Here is an 18585-nt window from a genome sequence, read left to right on the forward strand (position 1 = left end):
TAACACTGCCTGCCCCCTGAGACCTAGAACATAAAGCGTGTGGGTTACTACATATATAGGGTTACTGGTAAGCATCAGCTATCGCTACAGTTACACCACATTTTCTCCTTGGAGTTGCTGGATAAATCAACAAGGCCAACTTACATCACCCAAAACATCAAATATCCTCTTTTATGGACAAATAAATTGCTGCTACCTGGTTTATTAGAGTTTGTTAGACTTGGCAGAGCAGTCCCTGTACTTACAGCTGCACAGCATTCTTCAGATGCTTATATAGCTATATATCCCACACAGGACACTTGGGGGCAATATAACCCTGTATTAGTGTGCAATGTTCATTTAGTGCAGCCTAGAACTGCAATGTACTGGAATCTGTACTATGTAATGACACCGTACAGTGAGGTCGGCCATTGGACAGGCATAGCAGGCACAGTGGCACAGCATATAGGTACGCTATTCAGGTAATAGTTCTCTTGCATCATTCGCACACACTGCATACCTGGTGGAGACATTGGGGTGATGGACTGCTTCTTGATCCCAACAGGAATCTGTGGAGAGGCAAATGAAGTTTCTGGCTTTTTCCTCTCTTGTGGTTTCTCTGCATTGTTGGGCTGCTTTAAATACAGAGAAAGAAAAAAATTACAATCCAGGATAATGTTGGCCATATGCAAGATGTGTGTGATCTCTGGAAGGTTAGGCAGGGAAATGCAGGGTTCCTAGTAGGGTGATGCTGTGCAACCCAAGCTGCTTCTGACCCACAATTCCTCCTCTCAGAACAGGCGAAGCACGATGTAGAGAAAGGGGTACAGTGACACTAAGAGGTGGGGGCACTGATAGCACAGATTAAAACATCATCAGATATGCATATGGGGTTCTGTAGCAAAGGGTACAATCATGAACAAAGAATGCTATAAGTCATGGGTCTTCAACCTATGGCCCTCCAGATGTTGTGAAACTACATGTTCCGACATGCATTGCCACATTTTTTCCTATAAGAGCATGCCAAAACTGTCAGGGCATGCTGGGAAATGTAGTTCCACAACATCTGGAAGGCCACAGGTTGAAGACATGTGCTATAAGTGATGTCTCACAGGTTCTCAAAGTCGGTCCTTGAGACCCCACACAGGTTTTGCAGGTCTCCTTGCAGAACTAAGTGAAATAATTAGCTCCACCTGTGGATCTTTGAAATGTGTCAGTCAGTAATGAGTGCACCTGTCGAGTGACCTGGAAAACACAAACTGTTTGGAGTCCTGAGGACCTGGTTTAAGAACCACTGCCCTAGATGTATCCCATTGGCCATATCTTTCACAGTATTAGTAATATGATTATGTCTGTCTTTGGTGTGTGCTATACCTCGCTATCTCCAATTAGAGCCACGAGTTTCTTTGCCCTCTCGTCCAGACTGGCATGTTGGATGGGGTTAGTCAGAGCTCTGATGTACTCTGGGGAGGAAGAAGTAACTTGTCATCCTTACGTGGCACAAGAAATAAACAACAATGAGACAATGATTCATCAACGTGAAATAAGTTGAGAGTAGAGATCTAGCAGTGATAGTATGAGACAGATGAAAGTATACTTATTGCTTATACAATAGAAAGAGAAGATCGGCTCACATTACAGATCTCACAGGCAATGTGTGGTAATGGCTCACCTTGGTGGTCATCAGGAATATAATCATTTGCTTCAGTGTATACAAGCAGTGCTGGGAGACACAGGGGCTGATTAATCTCATTCCTTAGACAGATGTAATGGTAACCTGGCAGGAAAAGACAAGAGGTTGTGATAAACAGAGAAAAGGAAAATTCAGATCAGCTTAGGTCAGTGGTTTCCAAACTGTGCGCCGTGGCTCCCTGGGGTGCCTCGGGACACTTGCAGGGGTGCCACGGGTTGGTGGTACAGGACCAATTCAAATGATTTATGGTTAATTATTTATGGGCAAAACCAGTGCTGGTGGCTTCCAATCATAAAATGTGTGCAAACAGAAGCAAATCCTGCCCTTTACCACATAACTGATCCTAAGAATTGCATATAAACCCAATCTACTTAATGTTATATTTATTCTGCTTTCTTTGGGGCCTAGAGGTGGCGTGAACATTTTTTGATACTCTAGGGTGCCGTTGTTCAGAAAAGATTGGGAACCCCTGGCTTAGGTGTTATCTTCATCACTTCCAAAGCAGCGGCTAGAACAGTACTGTAGTATCAGCTCCGTACCTTCAACTCCAACTCAACCCTCTTGATGTTGATCCTTTAAAGTATAGGGTGCAGGATGATGTCCCTATAGATTGTAAGCTTGTGAGCAGGGCCCTCCTACATTTTGACTGTCTGTAAATACCCTGTTTGTTGTATCACTGCCTCCTTTGTAAAGCGCAACGGAATATGCTGCACTATATAAGACTGTTAATAAATAATAAATAAATGAAAGTCCCGACAGTCGGGATTCCGACATCGGAATCCCAACTGTCCAAATGCCCAACAGCCAGGATCCCGACTGAGTGGGGCTATTCTCCCTTGTGGGGGTCCACAACCCCCATAGAAGGAGAATAGAACCTGCAGTAAACACAGCGAGCAGCCAAGCCTGCAGTGTGGTGAGCCTGCAAGGGGCTTCTCTTCTCTGACCTCCCTGTCAGAATCACGCATGCCACACCCAAAAGTACAGTATATGTAGCTGAATCCACATTTTCTCACACTAGAAGGTGTCTACTATTGTAAATGCATAAAAGGCATTTGGTGCAGATTATGTGACCAAGGACAAGACCTGTTACCTCAGTATCTCATCAGAGCTGGCAGTAGGAAGTGATCATCTTATTGTCTTACTAGAAGGACTGGACAATCGGTGAAAGAGGGACCACATATAAGGGAAGGCTAATAGTGGGAACTTTAACAATGGTAAACCAAATCTGGAGACTGGGACTCCTTACTGCTTTTATCCATGGCACAGCTAGGCTAAGAGTTTCTTATAGAGGATCTGAGCAAATAATAATTAAATGTGGTAAATTGTGTTCAGCTGTCATCCAAGGGTTCAGTTATGCTGTTAAAGACAGGGCTGTATTTCTGTTTGTTGAAATATTCTATGTTTGGCAGCCGCCATATTGACCAGGAATCATGGTAGTAGATGCTGGGTGACCAGCTGGTGGTACTCCTGCAAGTGCACTGCCGCTTCCCATTAGGCCGCTGCACCCAGTTTGGAAACCATTGCTGTATGCTGTGGCTTCCAGTACATGAACTAAGTTTTCCATTTAAGATCAGTCCACAGCTGCTTCTGAGGAAGTTATCTGCAACATGCGTATAACAGCGCAGGCATTCTATTGGTCACTGTAATGGCAGTCTTGTACAGTTGTTTGTACTTCCCCTATACTGCCCTCTATGTACTTTGTCCTGAGTTAACTGGATTATGTTAAGACTGGGACACTGCTAGATCTATGGTCGCTATACACTGCTGGCTATAATGGCATCTTACAGGTCTCTCTATTAAAAACAAACAAACTAAACAAACACTCACCATCCAGATTCCCAGTTACTCCCTCAAAAAATGTTGTTTCAGTGAGACAGAACCTAGAACCTACTTAGACCACGTCCAACTGTCTCAGGAAATAAATAACTTCCCTCTTTCCAACTCACCTGGTCGTATCGCAGACACTGGAAGAATTCTGTGGCCAACAAACTTTCCACCTTCTTCAAAGACAGCAATGCGAAGAGAGGCCAGAGTGGGGAGCACTACCTACAGCAGAAACATGTTTGTTGGGGACATTAGCAGAGAACCTAAAGCCATACTGAACTTCCGACTTGTAGGAAAATGGACAATATAAAGCAAAAGAGACAGAGAAGGGAATTTAATTGCTGACAAATGGTGCCAATAGCCATTTGCACGGTGTTCAACCACCATCAATGGCCCCCATCACCTAGACCTCTTCAAGCCCAATTGCACCCTAACTGGCACAAAAGTGCTCACTACCCTACTATGGGCTAGCACAAACGTCTGTGCGAGATCCCACTGCCAAAAAGTGCAGCCGGTAATGCACAGATTGGGAGGGGTGAGCAAGTTGCCGGAAATGAAGTTCCCCCAGAGTGAGAAAGAGAAGAGCACAAACACACATACGCACAAAGGACAAAGACACAATGGCCACACCTTATGGAATATAAATGGCTCTTCATCCCACACAGGGTTAAATGAATTTCCCTGGGAAGTTTTTGTCCGAAACTTCCTCTTGGTGTCAACAGGCAAACCAAACATATCAACCTCCACGTATATTCCGACACGTTTATCAGACAGGAACTGTCCCGAGATAATCTGGGAACAGAAAAACAAGACGAGGAAACAATCAATTTGGGAAAAGTGTAGACTATGATTTTAACGTTTCTTTGAGCACCCTCCTTGCTTACATTCATCTGCTGATCACTCACCTTGATCTTCACTGTATTTGCCACAATCCCATCCACTATGTTCTCTGTAAAAGGGTCGAAAGGTTTGTCTGTCCGGCGCATAAATTCTGGCTTTAGAAGGTACCCGCTCCGTCTGTTATACTCAAATATCCCCATATTTAACTGCATGGCAAGGTCTGTAAGGGACACAGCCAGAACAGTCACATGCACAATATCTGCCACTGTCATTTTACAATATGACAGCTATAAAACGCAATAACTTGAGCGCCACCTTTATAAAATAAAATAGGATGCTGGGTATTCCGCATGAGAAAACATTGTTACTGTAGGTCATTTTATAATGTCTGCCTGTACTTTATCAGATCTGCAAATAAAATGCTGAACTGGCAGCAGGCTCTGGATACCATCAAGTTAATGGCCACCAATTCAATCTTTATGCTATCTGGGGAGATGTATGAAGCAGATAAAAGAGTGGAGAAGATTGCTATGGCAACCAATCAGCTTTGAGGTAACATTTGTCACATATATTCTGTAAAATGACTGGCAGCAGCTGATTGGTAACTACAGTTTGGGTAACTTCTCCGCTCTTTTCACTGCTTAACACACCCACCTGCCACATGATGCACTGCACAATGTGGGAAGAAGCAAAGTATTCCTGAAAGCTGGGGTCACCAACACATGCCTGTTTATTGTGTATATAATGCATGCATATTCGGGGAGGTTTTCTGTACCAGATGAAATTCCAGGGAATTGAAAGCCAAAAAAGAAGTAATCAATTATGCCGAATATTACCGATAGTCGGAAACAGCAACCACGACCTATCAATCCCGGACGTTTTCATCCGGGACTCGCTGCTACAGATTCCACTTTGTTAACAGTTGAATCTGCATTGTCGGAAACACCCGCTAAATTGTGAAATGAGCATCAGTTTTCAGCAACAAAAAGACGTGGCTTCGCCCATCAACTTTTTTTTTTTTACTTTTGGAAAAAGACGTGGTCTTATGTTAATTCTACCTATTATAGGTGAAAACCGACAGGCGGAAATATCGCCACAGATTGAATAACTCGAAAAGAGAGAAAGTAAATGTGGGCGAGCATTCAGATATGTAACTGAGGTTCTCCATACCCATGACGTACAGACTGGATTCCATCTGCCATGGGATACATATGTTTAAGGGGAACTGGCCCAGAGTGCTGTTTCCAATACTGTAATTCAGTTTCCACACAAATTTAGTTTGCTAACAGAATAGATTGTGAGACCCTTATTTAATATTTCTATGACTTTATTACTGAATGATGCCTGAATGGTGCCTCGAGACACTTACAGGGGTGCCACGGGTTGGTGGTCCAGGACCAATTCAAATTATTTATGATCAATTATTTGTGGACAAAACCAGTGCTGGTGGCTGCCAATCATAAAATATGTACAATCAGAAGCAAATCCTGCCCTTTAACACATAACTGAACCTAAGAAGCACATATAAACACAATCTACTTTATTTTATATATTTTTTGGGGGGCCTAGGGGTGCCGTGGAAAAATTCTGCTACTATAGGGTGCCGTGATTCTAAAAAGATTGGGAACCCCTGATCTAAGCAGAGAAATCTTTCCAGTTAGATACGTTTGTCATTGACCATTGGTGGATTCAGGGGGTGGCACCCGGGCACGTGCCCCCCCTGTCATTTCATTTTGTAGTTGAGGACCAGGGCTTTCCAACAAGCCGAGCCCTGTGTTTCTAGCCCCCTGGGAACCGGAGATATTGCCTGGCAAAGCTGTAACGTTTTTCCCCATAGGATAATATGGGACCCGTTAATTCTGACCCCCACCCGGTTCCGACGGCTGCCAATTCCCCCCCTAGCATCACAAAAGCTTGTTGCAGTCATTCAATTCCAAATTGCTAGGCCTTCAATATGATACCAGGCTGGTCCATATCGGTCAATCTGTTCCAGAGATATTCCAGGTAAACCGCTTTTTTTTTACTTTTGAAATGTAATTTCATGGCTGACGTGTTCTTTGAGGGCAGATTACTCTGGAACCAAACATTCCAGTTTCATTGGACCAAAATCATTCAAACCCCACTCAAAAGTTCTTCAATATGATACTTGTCTCATGTAAATGGGTCAGTTGGTTCCGAAGATATAGCCGGTTAAATGCGATAACTGGTTAAAGGGGGGGGAGGGGTGGTTTTCTCTCCCCCTCACACCAGAAAATGCAAGGACAAGGCTGGTGTAAAAGGGGCCAACCTGGGAATGCATTTTCTGGTGTGAAAGGGGTATTATTTCAAATAGCCGGGACCTGCAGTGCTCTGAATACAGCCAGGCTCTGCCACTGTCAGTGGCTATCACCTGCCTGGCGGCGGCTGTCCCCGTTTACCGCGAGCATGTATTCCCCCTTGGCAATGAGCATGTAATCCCACATGGCAACGAGCATGGAACATCTGGCAATGAGCATGGAACCCTTGGCAATGAGCATGTAGATAAGCAGCACTCATGTAGCATAATTTTTAATAGGCATTATGGTGTTTGGCATAATACATAATGGACATAATCATGTGTAACTTAACGTGTAATGGACATTATGGTGTAAATGTTAATGCGCGCCTTTGCCAGACAATGTCCCTATTTATGAAGCGTATTGTGAATTTTGGCTTAAGTTGTGCGGCATTATGTGAATTCTGGCTCAATCCGTGTGGCATTATGTGAATTTTGGCTCAATCCGTGTGGCATTATGTGAATTTTGGCTCAATCCGTGTGGCATTATGTGAATTTTGGCTCAATCCATGTGGCATTATGTGAATTTTGGCTCAATCCATGTGGCATTATGTGAATTTTGGCTCAATCCGTGTGGCATTATGTGAATTTTGGCTCAATCTGTGTGGCATTATTTGAATTTTGGCTCATTCCATTTGGCATCATGTGTAAGGGGCAAGAATAATGGGGTCTAGTATTTTGTAGCATATTGTGTAGAAGTTGTATATGGTGTGGGACACTACACTCAAGGACATGCCCCCTGTTGAGTGGCCACACCCCCTTTTCCAGAGCGCACCTTTGGTGCCCGCACAACTACATCCTTCACTTTTGTCGCCATCTTGGGCCTGCGTACTTTAAATGCCAGGGCCTATTTTTAATCCCATTCCCACCCTCTCTCTGCCGCTCTCTTAGCATGTACACTGGCGCCACTAACACCGCCCCTCCCCCACCCAAACCCTCTTTTATCGTTGTGCCCCCCAGTCATTTTATCCTGGATCCGCCCCTGTCATTGACCGTGGCGTGTTTTAAGGTTCCTTGTTACAGATTGCTAAGAGAGAGGACTGCAGGATTCATGGTACAACAAGTCAGGTGGAGAATCATCCCATACGGAGTCCCTAAGAAACAGCTGGAGCTGCCTTATGCTGGGTACACACCAATACGATTTGGATTGGATGCAAATCGTATGCAAATCCTGCAATCCGATATGCATACGATCCGATCCCATCTGTATTCAGATGAATGGATCTTCTACAGATCCTACCTGCAGCAGGTAGGATCGGAATCTGATCCAATTCGGATCCAACCAAACGATTTTTACCCAATCTGCATCCCATCGGTCTGTATTGTATCCAGAGTGATGAGATTGTGCCCAAATAGATTTGGTGTGTACCCAGCATTAAGCCCCTTCTATATCACATTCAAATGAGGTACATCTGTCTTCTGGCTCACCAGGGACTTTGCATAATGAAAGGAACCAAAAGAATAATAAATAGAATAACAGTTAAGTGCTAAATATTAGGACTACCTGCCTGTTTATACAGCACTGGCGTAATATGCAGCACATTACAAAGTATGTTTTTATAATTCACATCAGAATCTATGGGTTATTTAACGTTACACGTGACTTAACAGTATGGGGAAAGCGACTAATAACTGCATAGATCCGGTCATTATCAGAGAAAAAAAATAAATGATTGTAAAAATTGTTAGACAAAAGGAGACCTTGGCATATTTATTGCCCATTAAGCAAGTGCTGATGTAGCGGTATCAAGATATTGCACAGTCTGCATGGAAATCATTTCTTGGCTCAGCAGAGCGCTCTACGAACTACAGCTACAGTGTAATGTATTACATGTCACTGCCCAGTCCTGTTACCATTTCCCATTATAACCAGTTGTTATAGCAGAACCCGAATCACCAGGAAGGTAAACAGAAAGAAACCCCCAAATAAGAAAGCAGAGGAAAGAGAGGGCTCCTTTTATCAAATGAAAAGTTTGGAAGAGACCAATGATGTTGCTAAAAAGAAAATTAGATCTGATGGTTTATTCTTATTCATTTTAAATGATTACTATTAATGAGAACTGAAACACTGATTAAAGGGCCTGATTCAGAGCTGCATGCTAGGCTGCGTATATTCGCTACCTAGTGAGCAGGTAAAAGGCCCTCCGGACAAATACCTGCACTCGCATGCCAGCGGCTTACACATCTTCTTGCATGCGGCCATGCAGAGGAAATAAAATCATTCCATGGTCGCTCGCCCCCGTCCCGAGGATGTATGGGCATGCCTGCGTGCGTAGGGGTACTACCAGCGTTTCCATGGGCGCGCTCACCATTTTTGTAGGCACACCCATAAAACGCTGGGCGGTGCCCTTGCCTGTGCACCATTGTGCGAACACCCTGGCGAATGTGAAACTCGCCTAAGGTGTTCGCTCCAGGGGCTTGCATATTCGAACATGCTCAAACCACCACCATCACCCGGGGTAGAGAACCCGGACCGGAGCGATCAGGTCTGAATCGCCCCATGAGTACAAACGTCATTTAATAAATACAGGAAATGAATCATTCTATGCATAGCTAAATTAACAAACAGCCCATTATATTTTGGCCATTCTGATATAAAGTCTTCAGTTATGTCTTTATCCTGGTATATTCCTAGAAGGATAAGCCTTATCTAATTGGGGATTCTGTCTTATTCTTCAGTTCTCAGTGTGAAGGATGAAGGTGTTACCGGTTTATTATTATTTCCAAATTTTAAAATGATCTTAAAAATAACCAGGCTAAAATCTGGAAGAGACAGCGGGAATTAAATCACATGGCAAAAAAATGACAGTTTTAATGCACATTAAGCCATAGAATCCGGTTACGTTCCTGGACATATGATCTAACAGCGGCAGCACACGCATTCAGGCCATGTTACGCAGATTTCTTCTTAAAATTCTCGTTAACTGCAGCCTACGGGGATAATTGTATAGTCCCATCGCTTCAATGAATTTGCGGTACAATACTGTGGCTAGCTGAATCCCCCCCCACCCCCTTAGGGTTAAAGATGCATGAATAAATCAGAACATTCAAGCAAAGCTCTATCATTGTAAACAGTTTATCAATGTGATGTAAATAGAAGGATAGAGGAATGACGGGAATTATACACATTTACAGAAATGCTAAGTGTTTGTATTATTACAACAGAACACAGGATTATGGGCCTTATTCTAGTTCACTCTTTCTGACAAAATCCTTCTTAGATGGACAAAACCATGTGCACTGCAGGGGGGCAGATGTAAAATGTGCAGAGAGAATTAGATTTGGGTGAGTTATTTTGTTTCTGTGCAGGGTAAATACTGACTGCTTTATTTTTACACTGCAATATAGATCTCACTTTGAAGTAAAACCCCACCCAAATCTAATTCTCTGCACAAGTTACATCTGCCCCACCTGCAGTGCACATGGTTTTGTCCATCTAAGAAGGATTTTGTCAGAAAGAGTGAACTAGAATAAGGCCCTATGTGCTTTTAAGATTGGTAACCTAAGGCTACGTAAAGTCTTGCTTCCGAAAATGGTAACCTGACTCCATACGCTCTGGCACTACAGTTCTGTCTGTAATCTTTATCTTTGCGCATAAAAACAATAAATAACAAAAGACTAGTGTACAATACAAAAATATAGATTTGCATTGTCGTTTTTGAGTATACACTTGAGTGAATTAATGCTTCTTGCACCAGTTCAGGGCACACTAAATATAAATGCTAGACCTTTTAATATCATTGCTATATTGCATTTCTTATTACCTCTTACTTAGGTAAGTCTTATCACATATAATTTCCCTTATCCCTTTTACTATCACTTCAATTTCACACTAATGTGATGCCATGGGGTGGTTCTGCTGGGCTGGCCTGGGGGTGTCCCGTGCCCTGGACCTGTCTCAGAGTAGTGTTAGGGACTTGTCCTATTGAGGTAACCTGGACGTGGTGGACAAGCCGATAATAATGGCCATCATTATGCTAATAACCTCAGAAATGCAATATAGCAAAGATATTAAAAGGTCTAGCATATATATTTAGTGTGCACCTGCAAACTCCTCTTCCTGCTTGCTGCACTACAGGTCTCAGCAGGTAGCACGTCATATGTCCAGGGTGTGCAGTTTAGGGCCCCTCCCCCTATGTACCAGTTCAGGGCAGCCTGTTGGAAACTTGTGTCATAGGTACATGTACAAAATATATATTCAATGCAAGCACAAACTCATATTAGCACCTTTTAGCATATAATAGTATGAAACAGACACAAACACAATGCAGTTTGTTTCAAACTCCACCATTACAGTCCAGGATTTAAGGCAGGCATGTCCAAACTATGGCCCTCCAGTTGTTGTGAAACTACAAGTCCCATCATGCCTTGCCACAGTTTTGCTATTAGGGAATGCTAAAACTATGGCAAGGCATGCTGGGATGTGTAGTCTCATAGCAGCTGAAGGGCCATAGTTTGGACATGCCTGATTTAAGGCTATCCATGGTTTAATCAAATTAACAGAGGTACTTATGAAGTCAACGTGTATGCCTGGTCATCAAGCATCAATGATTCATTGTCATCAATAGTTTCTGACTGATGCTGAATGCTTTTGCCATCGATAGGGGAGAACTGGATAGTTTTTTATTGATGGCACAACAGACTTATTTTTTTTATTATTATTATTATTTAACAAGGTGCTGGGACACAGTTCTGCCCCTGACACCCACAAAGCTCCATTCCCAGTCATTTTAGGAAATGTGGTCGCACCTATCCCAGTTACATTATTCAATTAGAAATCAAATTCATTATGGGACAATATACAATAGTATATTGAGTCAATTTCCCAATATCGCAGCCTGTCGGCCAACTTTAATGAGGATGTCATTCAGATCTAAAAATAAAAAAATTATATTAACCAGTACCTGAACGTGGCAGCTAGCATTCATTGGATTACAGATTACATGTATGTTATAAACTGGATTCAGGACTTACCCAGTGTTTGGAAATTCAATGCCACCATCTGACATCCGGCATTCCAGAAAACCTGTGGCATGTAATTAGAGGAATCCACCCTTGTACCTTTGGGGTAAATACGACTCAGCTGCTTCTTGTTATATCTGATAGCGGAGAAGTCAGGGGAAACAAAGCAGAAAGGAAAGAGCAGAGGTAATGGGGGCGGTGTAATAGTGGCATGGTGCAGGTGGTAGGGTTATATGGCAAGTGGAGGTGGGAGGAATGATGACACAAAACTGTGGCATACACACGTCACGTAAGACATACAGGATCGCAGGTGGCTGAGACACGACTACGGGAGCTCACACTGACTGCTAATCAGAAAAGGAGAGAACGAAGACTGACAGTCATACTGGATGAAAGGAGGGAGAAAGGGGGAAAAAAGGAGCAGAAATAAAGATAGTTAAAAAAGTCACAGCTAGGATGATGTAAAAGAAACAATATAGCAGTGCGGCCATACTAGTTTTGTATAAATATACACACACACACACATACATACTGGAGGATGTCAGTTTGTGGGTTGAGCCAAAATGAATGAAAAATTCAATGTATCAGTCCACTAAGATCCAGTGTCATCACTATTGTATTGTCTCTGCTTTGAAGTGGATACATAAGGATGAATGGGGTGTAGGATGCTGTCAGTCAGAATACAGATGCCAGCATCCCGAAGGAGGGAATTCCGGTACTTGCACTATGGCACACGGCCAACCACTGCAATGGCCGACTGCTGTAGACATTAGAGCAGGCAGCGTGTCATAGTCTGCCCTCGTGTCAAAGTCTGCTGGAGGCTCGGATACAGGGAAAAGTCAATACGTAAGTGCAATAAAATGTGTTCCGGAGAGGGGGTACAGATGACAACAAACTCACACAGCCTCTCCTTCATTCTTTCTAGGGGCTCTACCTGGTGTAATGTGTATAAGGGACTCTACCTGGTGTAATGTGTGTAAAGGCCTCTAACTAGCGTAATGTGTATGAGGGGTACTACTGGGAGGTGTAATGTTAATAACTTACATTACGGTGCGATGTAATGTGAAGGAGTACTATTCTGTGGCCATGCCCCTTCCCTGTGAAACCACGCCCATATATTTTTGCCACCTGTCCCTATTTCAGCTATGGAAGGGATCGATTCCTTTTGAACAGGGCACCAAAATGCCTAGTTACGGCTCTGCTTTTATGTAAGGATACTCCACAAACTCCATGGGAGATTTAGTGAGCTGCTCCAGTGCTTTAGTCTCAACAAAAGAAGACATTTCATAATATTTATTTCTCTCTGAGGCAGAATGCAGGGGATAGCACAGATGTGAGGAAGAATAATTCACATAATATGGGGAGGATGGGCAGAATGGGGCATAGGGCAAGAAACAGTTATTTATTATAAGCATAAGAGTGTAAGAGAAAGGAGGATAGCGATGGAGAAAAAAAGAAAAGAAAATATATGACAATCTATTTTGCAAGGTGGATAAAAAGACGTTGTTACCAATTTTACTTTCTATTTTTTAAGTAAAACGGATTAGTCCGCTCTAATACTTATCAATGATTAATTTCATACCACTTTTCACTCTGGAAAAACATGTAACACAACTTTATTATTATTATTTTCTGGAGCAGTTATTTATATAGCGCACACATATTCCGCATCGATTTTACCGACAGAATCTAAGTCGGTCCCATTAGTCCCTGCCCCAGTGGAGCTTACAACCTATAGTCCTCATCACATAGGAACTTACACATTAGAGGGGTAGCAGTTGATTTCATGGCAGTCAAGATAAAGGCGGTAAGATTGTCAGTGAGTCTAAGTCTATGGAGGGTATTCATTCCGGGGCAAATTTTTTACAAAGTGAAAAATCTGCAATTTTCAACCGTTTTGGGAGGAATTCGTCTCGCCTCATTTAAACCCAATGCTGATTTTTTTTGCCTTGGCGAAAAATCCAGCAAAGGTGAAAACTGAGTGTATCTGCAAAACTGCTACGAATTTACATATTTTGGCTCATCCCGATTCGCGCCCCCCTAAAAAAAAAAAAAGTGAGGCAGCATTGGTGAAAATGGACTCCAAAACAGGGCAAAAATGCCCGTGATTCAATTCAAATCAGCAAATGATTGCAGATTTTTCGCCTGGCCAGAGAATTCAGCCAGGATTGAATACCCCGATGTTCTTGCACTGTCTGTTCTGTTTCTATCTGTCCTGTGCGTTTTTCTCATAATTTTCAGTGTATCCGTCTGTCTAGTCAGTGAGTCTGGGTTTCAGTCCTGTCTGTGTATCCCAAGTCCTTCAAAAGATTGCTTTTAGAATGCAGTGTCACAGTACACAATCAAGCACACTGTCTAAAATGCTATAATTGTATATTTTGGTACTTGTGTAGTTTCACTGCGGCAGCTTACGCAACGGCGGGAGTTTACGATCCCCTCTCTGGCGGAGAGGGGATCATGCGGGCGCCGGCGGAGAGGTGCTCCATCTGTCTGAGACGCAGAAGCGTCTGATACACTTCTGCGTCTGAGTAACTATTGCGGCAGGGTACGGCAACCCCGCCAACAGGGTTAGGGGTTCGGTAGCGTGTGCGTCTCCTGCACAAAGAGTGGGCAAATGCCCACATTTGAGATCCCCACTATCCACGCTTGTCTGAAGCGTGGTGAGCGCAGCGAGCCTGCGTTATGCATCCTCCCGGCCTTTTCATACCCCCCTTTCCATGTTGGCGTGGAGTTCATTTTATAAAGTGTGGCGAGCGCAGCAAGCCCCGCGAGGGGACATGGAATACATGTAAAGTAATGCGTGCACTCGCCACGCTTCGGGCTCGGTGGCTCGCTGCACTCGCCACACTTTATAAAATCAACTCCACGCCGACGTGGATTGTGGGGGTATGAAAAGGTTGGGAGGACGTGTAACACGTGCGCTCGCCATGCTTCGGGCTGGCGTGGCGCTGGCCGCGGGAACAGTACGCTGGCTTTGACAGGGCCGCTGGCTACATTAAGCAGCCTCTGGAACACTACATACGCTGATTCTGACAGGGACGATCGCGGAAACACTAAGCTACTTTTAACTATGCTCGCTGCGGGAACATTACGCTCAATCTGAGGGACGCTATGCTGACTACATAACTGCCGCCGTGAAACTACACAAGTACCTATATTTGTAAGCGGACAATATTTGTTCAAAGGGCTCCAACACACTTGGTAATCATAAAAACATAACTACAATTCAGGATTCAAATGTACTCTATGCAAGGCAATAACTAAAAAAATTGTCTGTTTAAAGTTACTGCAGCAACTATCTTTACTTTGTTTATAAAATCAAGCATTGTAAAGATCCTGTGTTTGGCCCTGGTCACAGACAGATGGGAAGAAGGGCGCTAATTTATTATTTTTCCATGAACAGTTTGGAGTTGAGAGGGTGTTAGATTTGATGGAATTACGGACAGATTTGATGGAAGTTGCCCTCATGTCCGTTCCGCAGACAATGAAATGGTATTTAGCCTCACGAAGTCTGAGCAGCCTACCCCTACGCAAAGCTTGGAAATGGACTAATTACACTACAGCAACCAACAGTAAAATGGTCATATTTCATACATGCAAGCTTAAAATCAGAGTCCTGATGGAGTAACTTAATAAACGTTGTTTAATCCAGATATAGCTAAACCACTTTATCTAATAAATGCTACAAAGTACTAACTAGCGACTGCTTAGTCACTTCCTGCTATTCTCAGATGGGACTCTGAATGCATCAGGAGACCCCGACCAGAACCTTATGTAGTTGTCCCAACCTGCTTTTTGATGCTATACTATACGTCTAAAGATAAATTATAATGCAACTATTTCATGCACATCAACATGTAACACAATTATACCTGCTATATTCTGTTCTCACCCTCCCATGCACAGAGGCTTTCACCAATGTCCCTGCCCCTATTCTGCAGAACTCTACCGCTTGTTTCATTCCTAGGTTACTCACTGTTGGCTAAGTCGAATGACTTGAATTTAACAGGTTCCACGTAATTGACGAGAGTGGACATTTCTTCCGTGGCACTGACTTCACTGCTTGCAGTGCCCTGAAAGACAGAAAAGGTCAGACATGCGCAGAGCTGTAGAAAAAGGAGCGGTGATGTGTTTTGGTGGCAGGGCTTACCTCATCAGATTTTTTAGGATCTGATGGCTCTTCATCCTCCTCCTCCTCACTATAAGCATCACGGTCTAAGCAACAAATAAAAACGAGAATGGTATACAAAGGGCACGGCATATACAGCATATATACATTAGCCACATCACTACTGTACCACAGCATTTATTTTACCGATAGACTTGCGTGGTTCTACACTCTTGGGAATCCTCTCCTCCATCTTCTCATCTCCATTGGAAAGAGTCAGCGATACATCAGCGGAGTCTGATATCAGAGCTCCTGCACATGGAACAGATCATTATGAGAAAGCAAATACAAAGATGTACAGCTCTATGTACAATGGTGATACATTTTAGAGTTGGATTAATGGCTACAAAAATGGTTCAGGAGCCTATAAAGATAAGCATAAGCAGTAATAAGTGTGTTGTGTGGGTGTGTTCAGTGCTGTGTGGGTGTGTTCAGTGCTGTGTGGGTGTGGCCAGTGCTGTGTGGGTGTGTTCAGTGTTGTGTGGGTGTAGCCAGTGCAGTGTGGGTGTGGCCAGTGCTGTGTGGGTGTGGCCAGCAGCCCCACTGTCTCCTTAATTACTTTAAAAAAAGGCATAATTTTGTGAAGAAAACTAGAAAAGCTCTATAATTTAGGTTTATGGCTGACTGTGTGGCCAGCTAGGCAGCTGGAAATCATGCTATAGCTCCAGTCACCCCATTTTTAATCTTGCCCTGTATATGGTAGTATATCCAGTACAGTACAAGTGACAATACACAGAAGCATCAGGTCTGTGGTTGAACATGAATGGGGACGAACAATACACTACAGCTCTCTGATTTCTCGGGCAGTAGGTGAAGAACAGCATGCTCATAATTAAGAGAAATAATTTGCAAATCGCTGATATTCCCACTGCCTTGTATCTATAGACAGCACATAAACAGAATCTTTTGCGGAGGCAGCAGACATTTTGGGAGCTAGATCTAAATTTATGAGAATGCACTGTATAAACCCAGGATACTGGCTCTCTGCCATGTACTATAAAGTATATGAGTAACAACTAGAGCTAGGAATGGGATAGCAGAATAATCCAGCAGATGCAGTCACCTTGAGAAATGTAGCAACCATCTGGATCTATTTCTCTCTACTAGAGAACACCTAACATGTTATCAGCAGGGGTATAGTACTTATAAAGATTTAATAGACTGCTGTAATGGGAAATCGCCATGAAACAGGTTTTTCATTACTTTACGCTGGTGTATATAGGAGAACACCTGTGATGTATGCTGCAGTGAGGTTGCTGGAATGGCTGTGTGTGTACAGGGCCATTGTATTTCCAGTCATGTCTCCATCTCCGGATCAGTCACTGATTTAGGATCGGTACACATATGTTGTCCAGTATTGCGGATCCGAGTGATAGATCAGCCACATAATCTAAGGTGTATACATGTTGTGGCACATAAGCCGGCAGACATCAGCGTTGTTCCACCTGCTGTGCTGCATGGCACAAGGGACAACCCCTCTGACAAAGGCATACAGGTGAATGCGGTCATGGCCAACCGATCCAAGATCCATGTCGCTAGCCACAAACCAGGATCATGTCATGTGTACCAGTCTTATGGGGCCTACACAAGGGGAGATGTGATTATGAGCATTCTGAGCGACACTAGATCTGTCAGGGCCAGTGTTCTCCAGTGGGAACACTTGCCCTGATACCAGCATGCTGGATATTAAATCACCAAGCGATAGAGGCGCGCACCGCTATCGTCCCTACGCATTCAGCGACGTAGGGGCATTTTCTGCGCGATCTACTTGAATTAAGTAATATCACTCAGAAAATGGCCTGAAATCATTACGTGTGTAGGTCCTATTAGTCTAGTTCATAATAACCAGGCTGCAGAATATACCAATTATTAATTAGTTTGTAGACTACCCTGCAACACTGAGGATGGGAACAAAAATATCATCTAGAAAATATATGCTTAGAACAGTTATGTTATAACAATTTGATGATGATGATGTTCCTTGATGTCTGCTCCAAAAAAAACAAATGCTGAAGGCCACATATAACCCCCACATATAGGATCCCTGTCACGTACCCACTGCAGGAGACTCGCACACACTGGAGGTGTCACTGTAAGTGTTGGACGGCTGCTCACTCACTCTTCTCTTGACGCTGCCCTTCCCCCCTCCCCTGTGCCTCTTCTTATTCTTCACTAGAATCCTCCCCATAAGTTCCTGGGGGCTTGGGAGAGACACTCCTGGCTGAAGCTGGGGAACAAAAAAGTTGTAATCAAAATTGACATTTAATTTAAGCAACAGGTATGGAAATGTTATAGCTCTATAACTATGGGGTGATTCAGACACGCTCGTTGCAGGCCGAATTTGTTCCCCCGGTCGATGGTGGGGTCTGCGCATGCACGAACATGGGCATGTGTAAGTCCCCTGTGTGACTGCCTTGCATTCAGTTTCTCACTCGCCGGTGCGTTTACACCATAGTGGGAGGAATGGGGGCGAGCAGGGGGAGGAAGCAGGGCAGAGCCCAGTGCTTTATGGGCACAACAAAGGCTGGGCGTGTCAATGAATACTTGATGTGGGCGGCTGACATCACATGACATTAGCATGACATTAGCAAAAGTCAGTCCAGGCTGACCTCTCATTATAAACGGAAGAAACATTTGATGGCGAGCGACCGTTTGTTATATAAATTCAAATAAAAAAGATGATATTTCCTATATAAGGTAACCATTACAGGTCATTATAATGAATAACAATGTTTGCTTTCCAATTTCCACACCTATTTTCACAAACTCATTTGTCACTCAAAGGGTTAATACTGTAATTGTCAA

The 18585-nt window shown here is 43.5% G+C and overlaps 1 protein-coding gene across 3 annotated transcripts in view; it reads right to left on the reverse strand.

The window, feature by feature from the left end:
- The window catches only part of PLCB3 (phospholipase C beta 3), a 130788-nt gene that overhangs the window by 9875 nt on the left and 102328 nt on the right, over positions 1 to 18585 (reverse strand). For 2 of the 3 annotated variants that reach the window (XM_083163975.1, XM_083163977.1), the window contains exons 14-25: positions 17836 to 18007; positions 15928 to 16032; positions 15763 to 15827; positions 15589 to 15685; positions 12831 to 12915; positions 11625 to 11749; positions 4402 to 4556; positions 4127 to 4288; positions 3619 to 3718; positions 1652 to 1756; positions 1354 to 1442; positions 500 to 614 (exon numbers count right to left, since the gene is read on the reverse strand). In XM_083163975.1, coding sequence (XP_083020101.1) covers positions 500 to 614; positions 1354 to 1442; positions 1652 to 1756; positions 3619 to 3718; positions 4127 to 4288; positions 4402 to 4556; positions 11625 to 11749; positions 12831 to 12915; positions 15589 to 15685; positions 15763 to 15827; positions 15928 to 16032; positions 17836 to 18007 — 1375 coding nt within the window. The remainder of the gene's footprint in view (positions 1 to 499; positions 615 to 1353; positions 1443 to 1651; positions 1757 to 3618; positions 3719 to 4126; positions 4289 to 4401; positions 4557 to 11624; positions 11750 to 12830; positions 12916 to 15588; positions 15686 to 15762; positions 15828 to 15927; positions 16033 to 17835; positions 18008 to 18585) is intronic. The other variant, XM_083163976.1, reaches the window with a different exon arrangement.

The sequence above is a fragment of the Crinia signifera genome, chromosome 11 (genome assembly GCF_055691185.1).
Source record: "Crinia signifera chromosome 11, ASM5569118v1, whole genome shotgun sequence".
Lineage (NCBI taxonomy): Eukaryota > Metazoa > Chordata > Amphibia > Anura > Myobatrachidae > Crinia > Crinia signifera.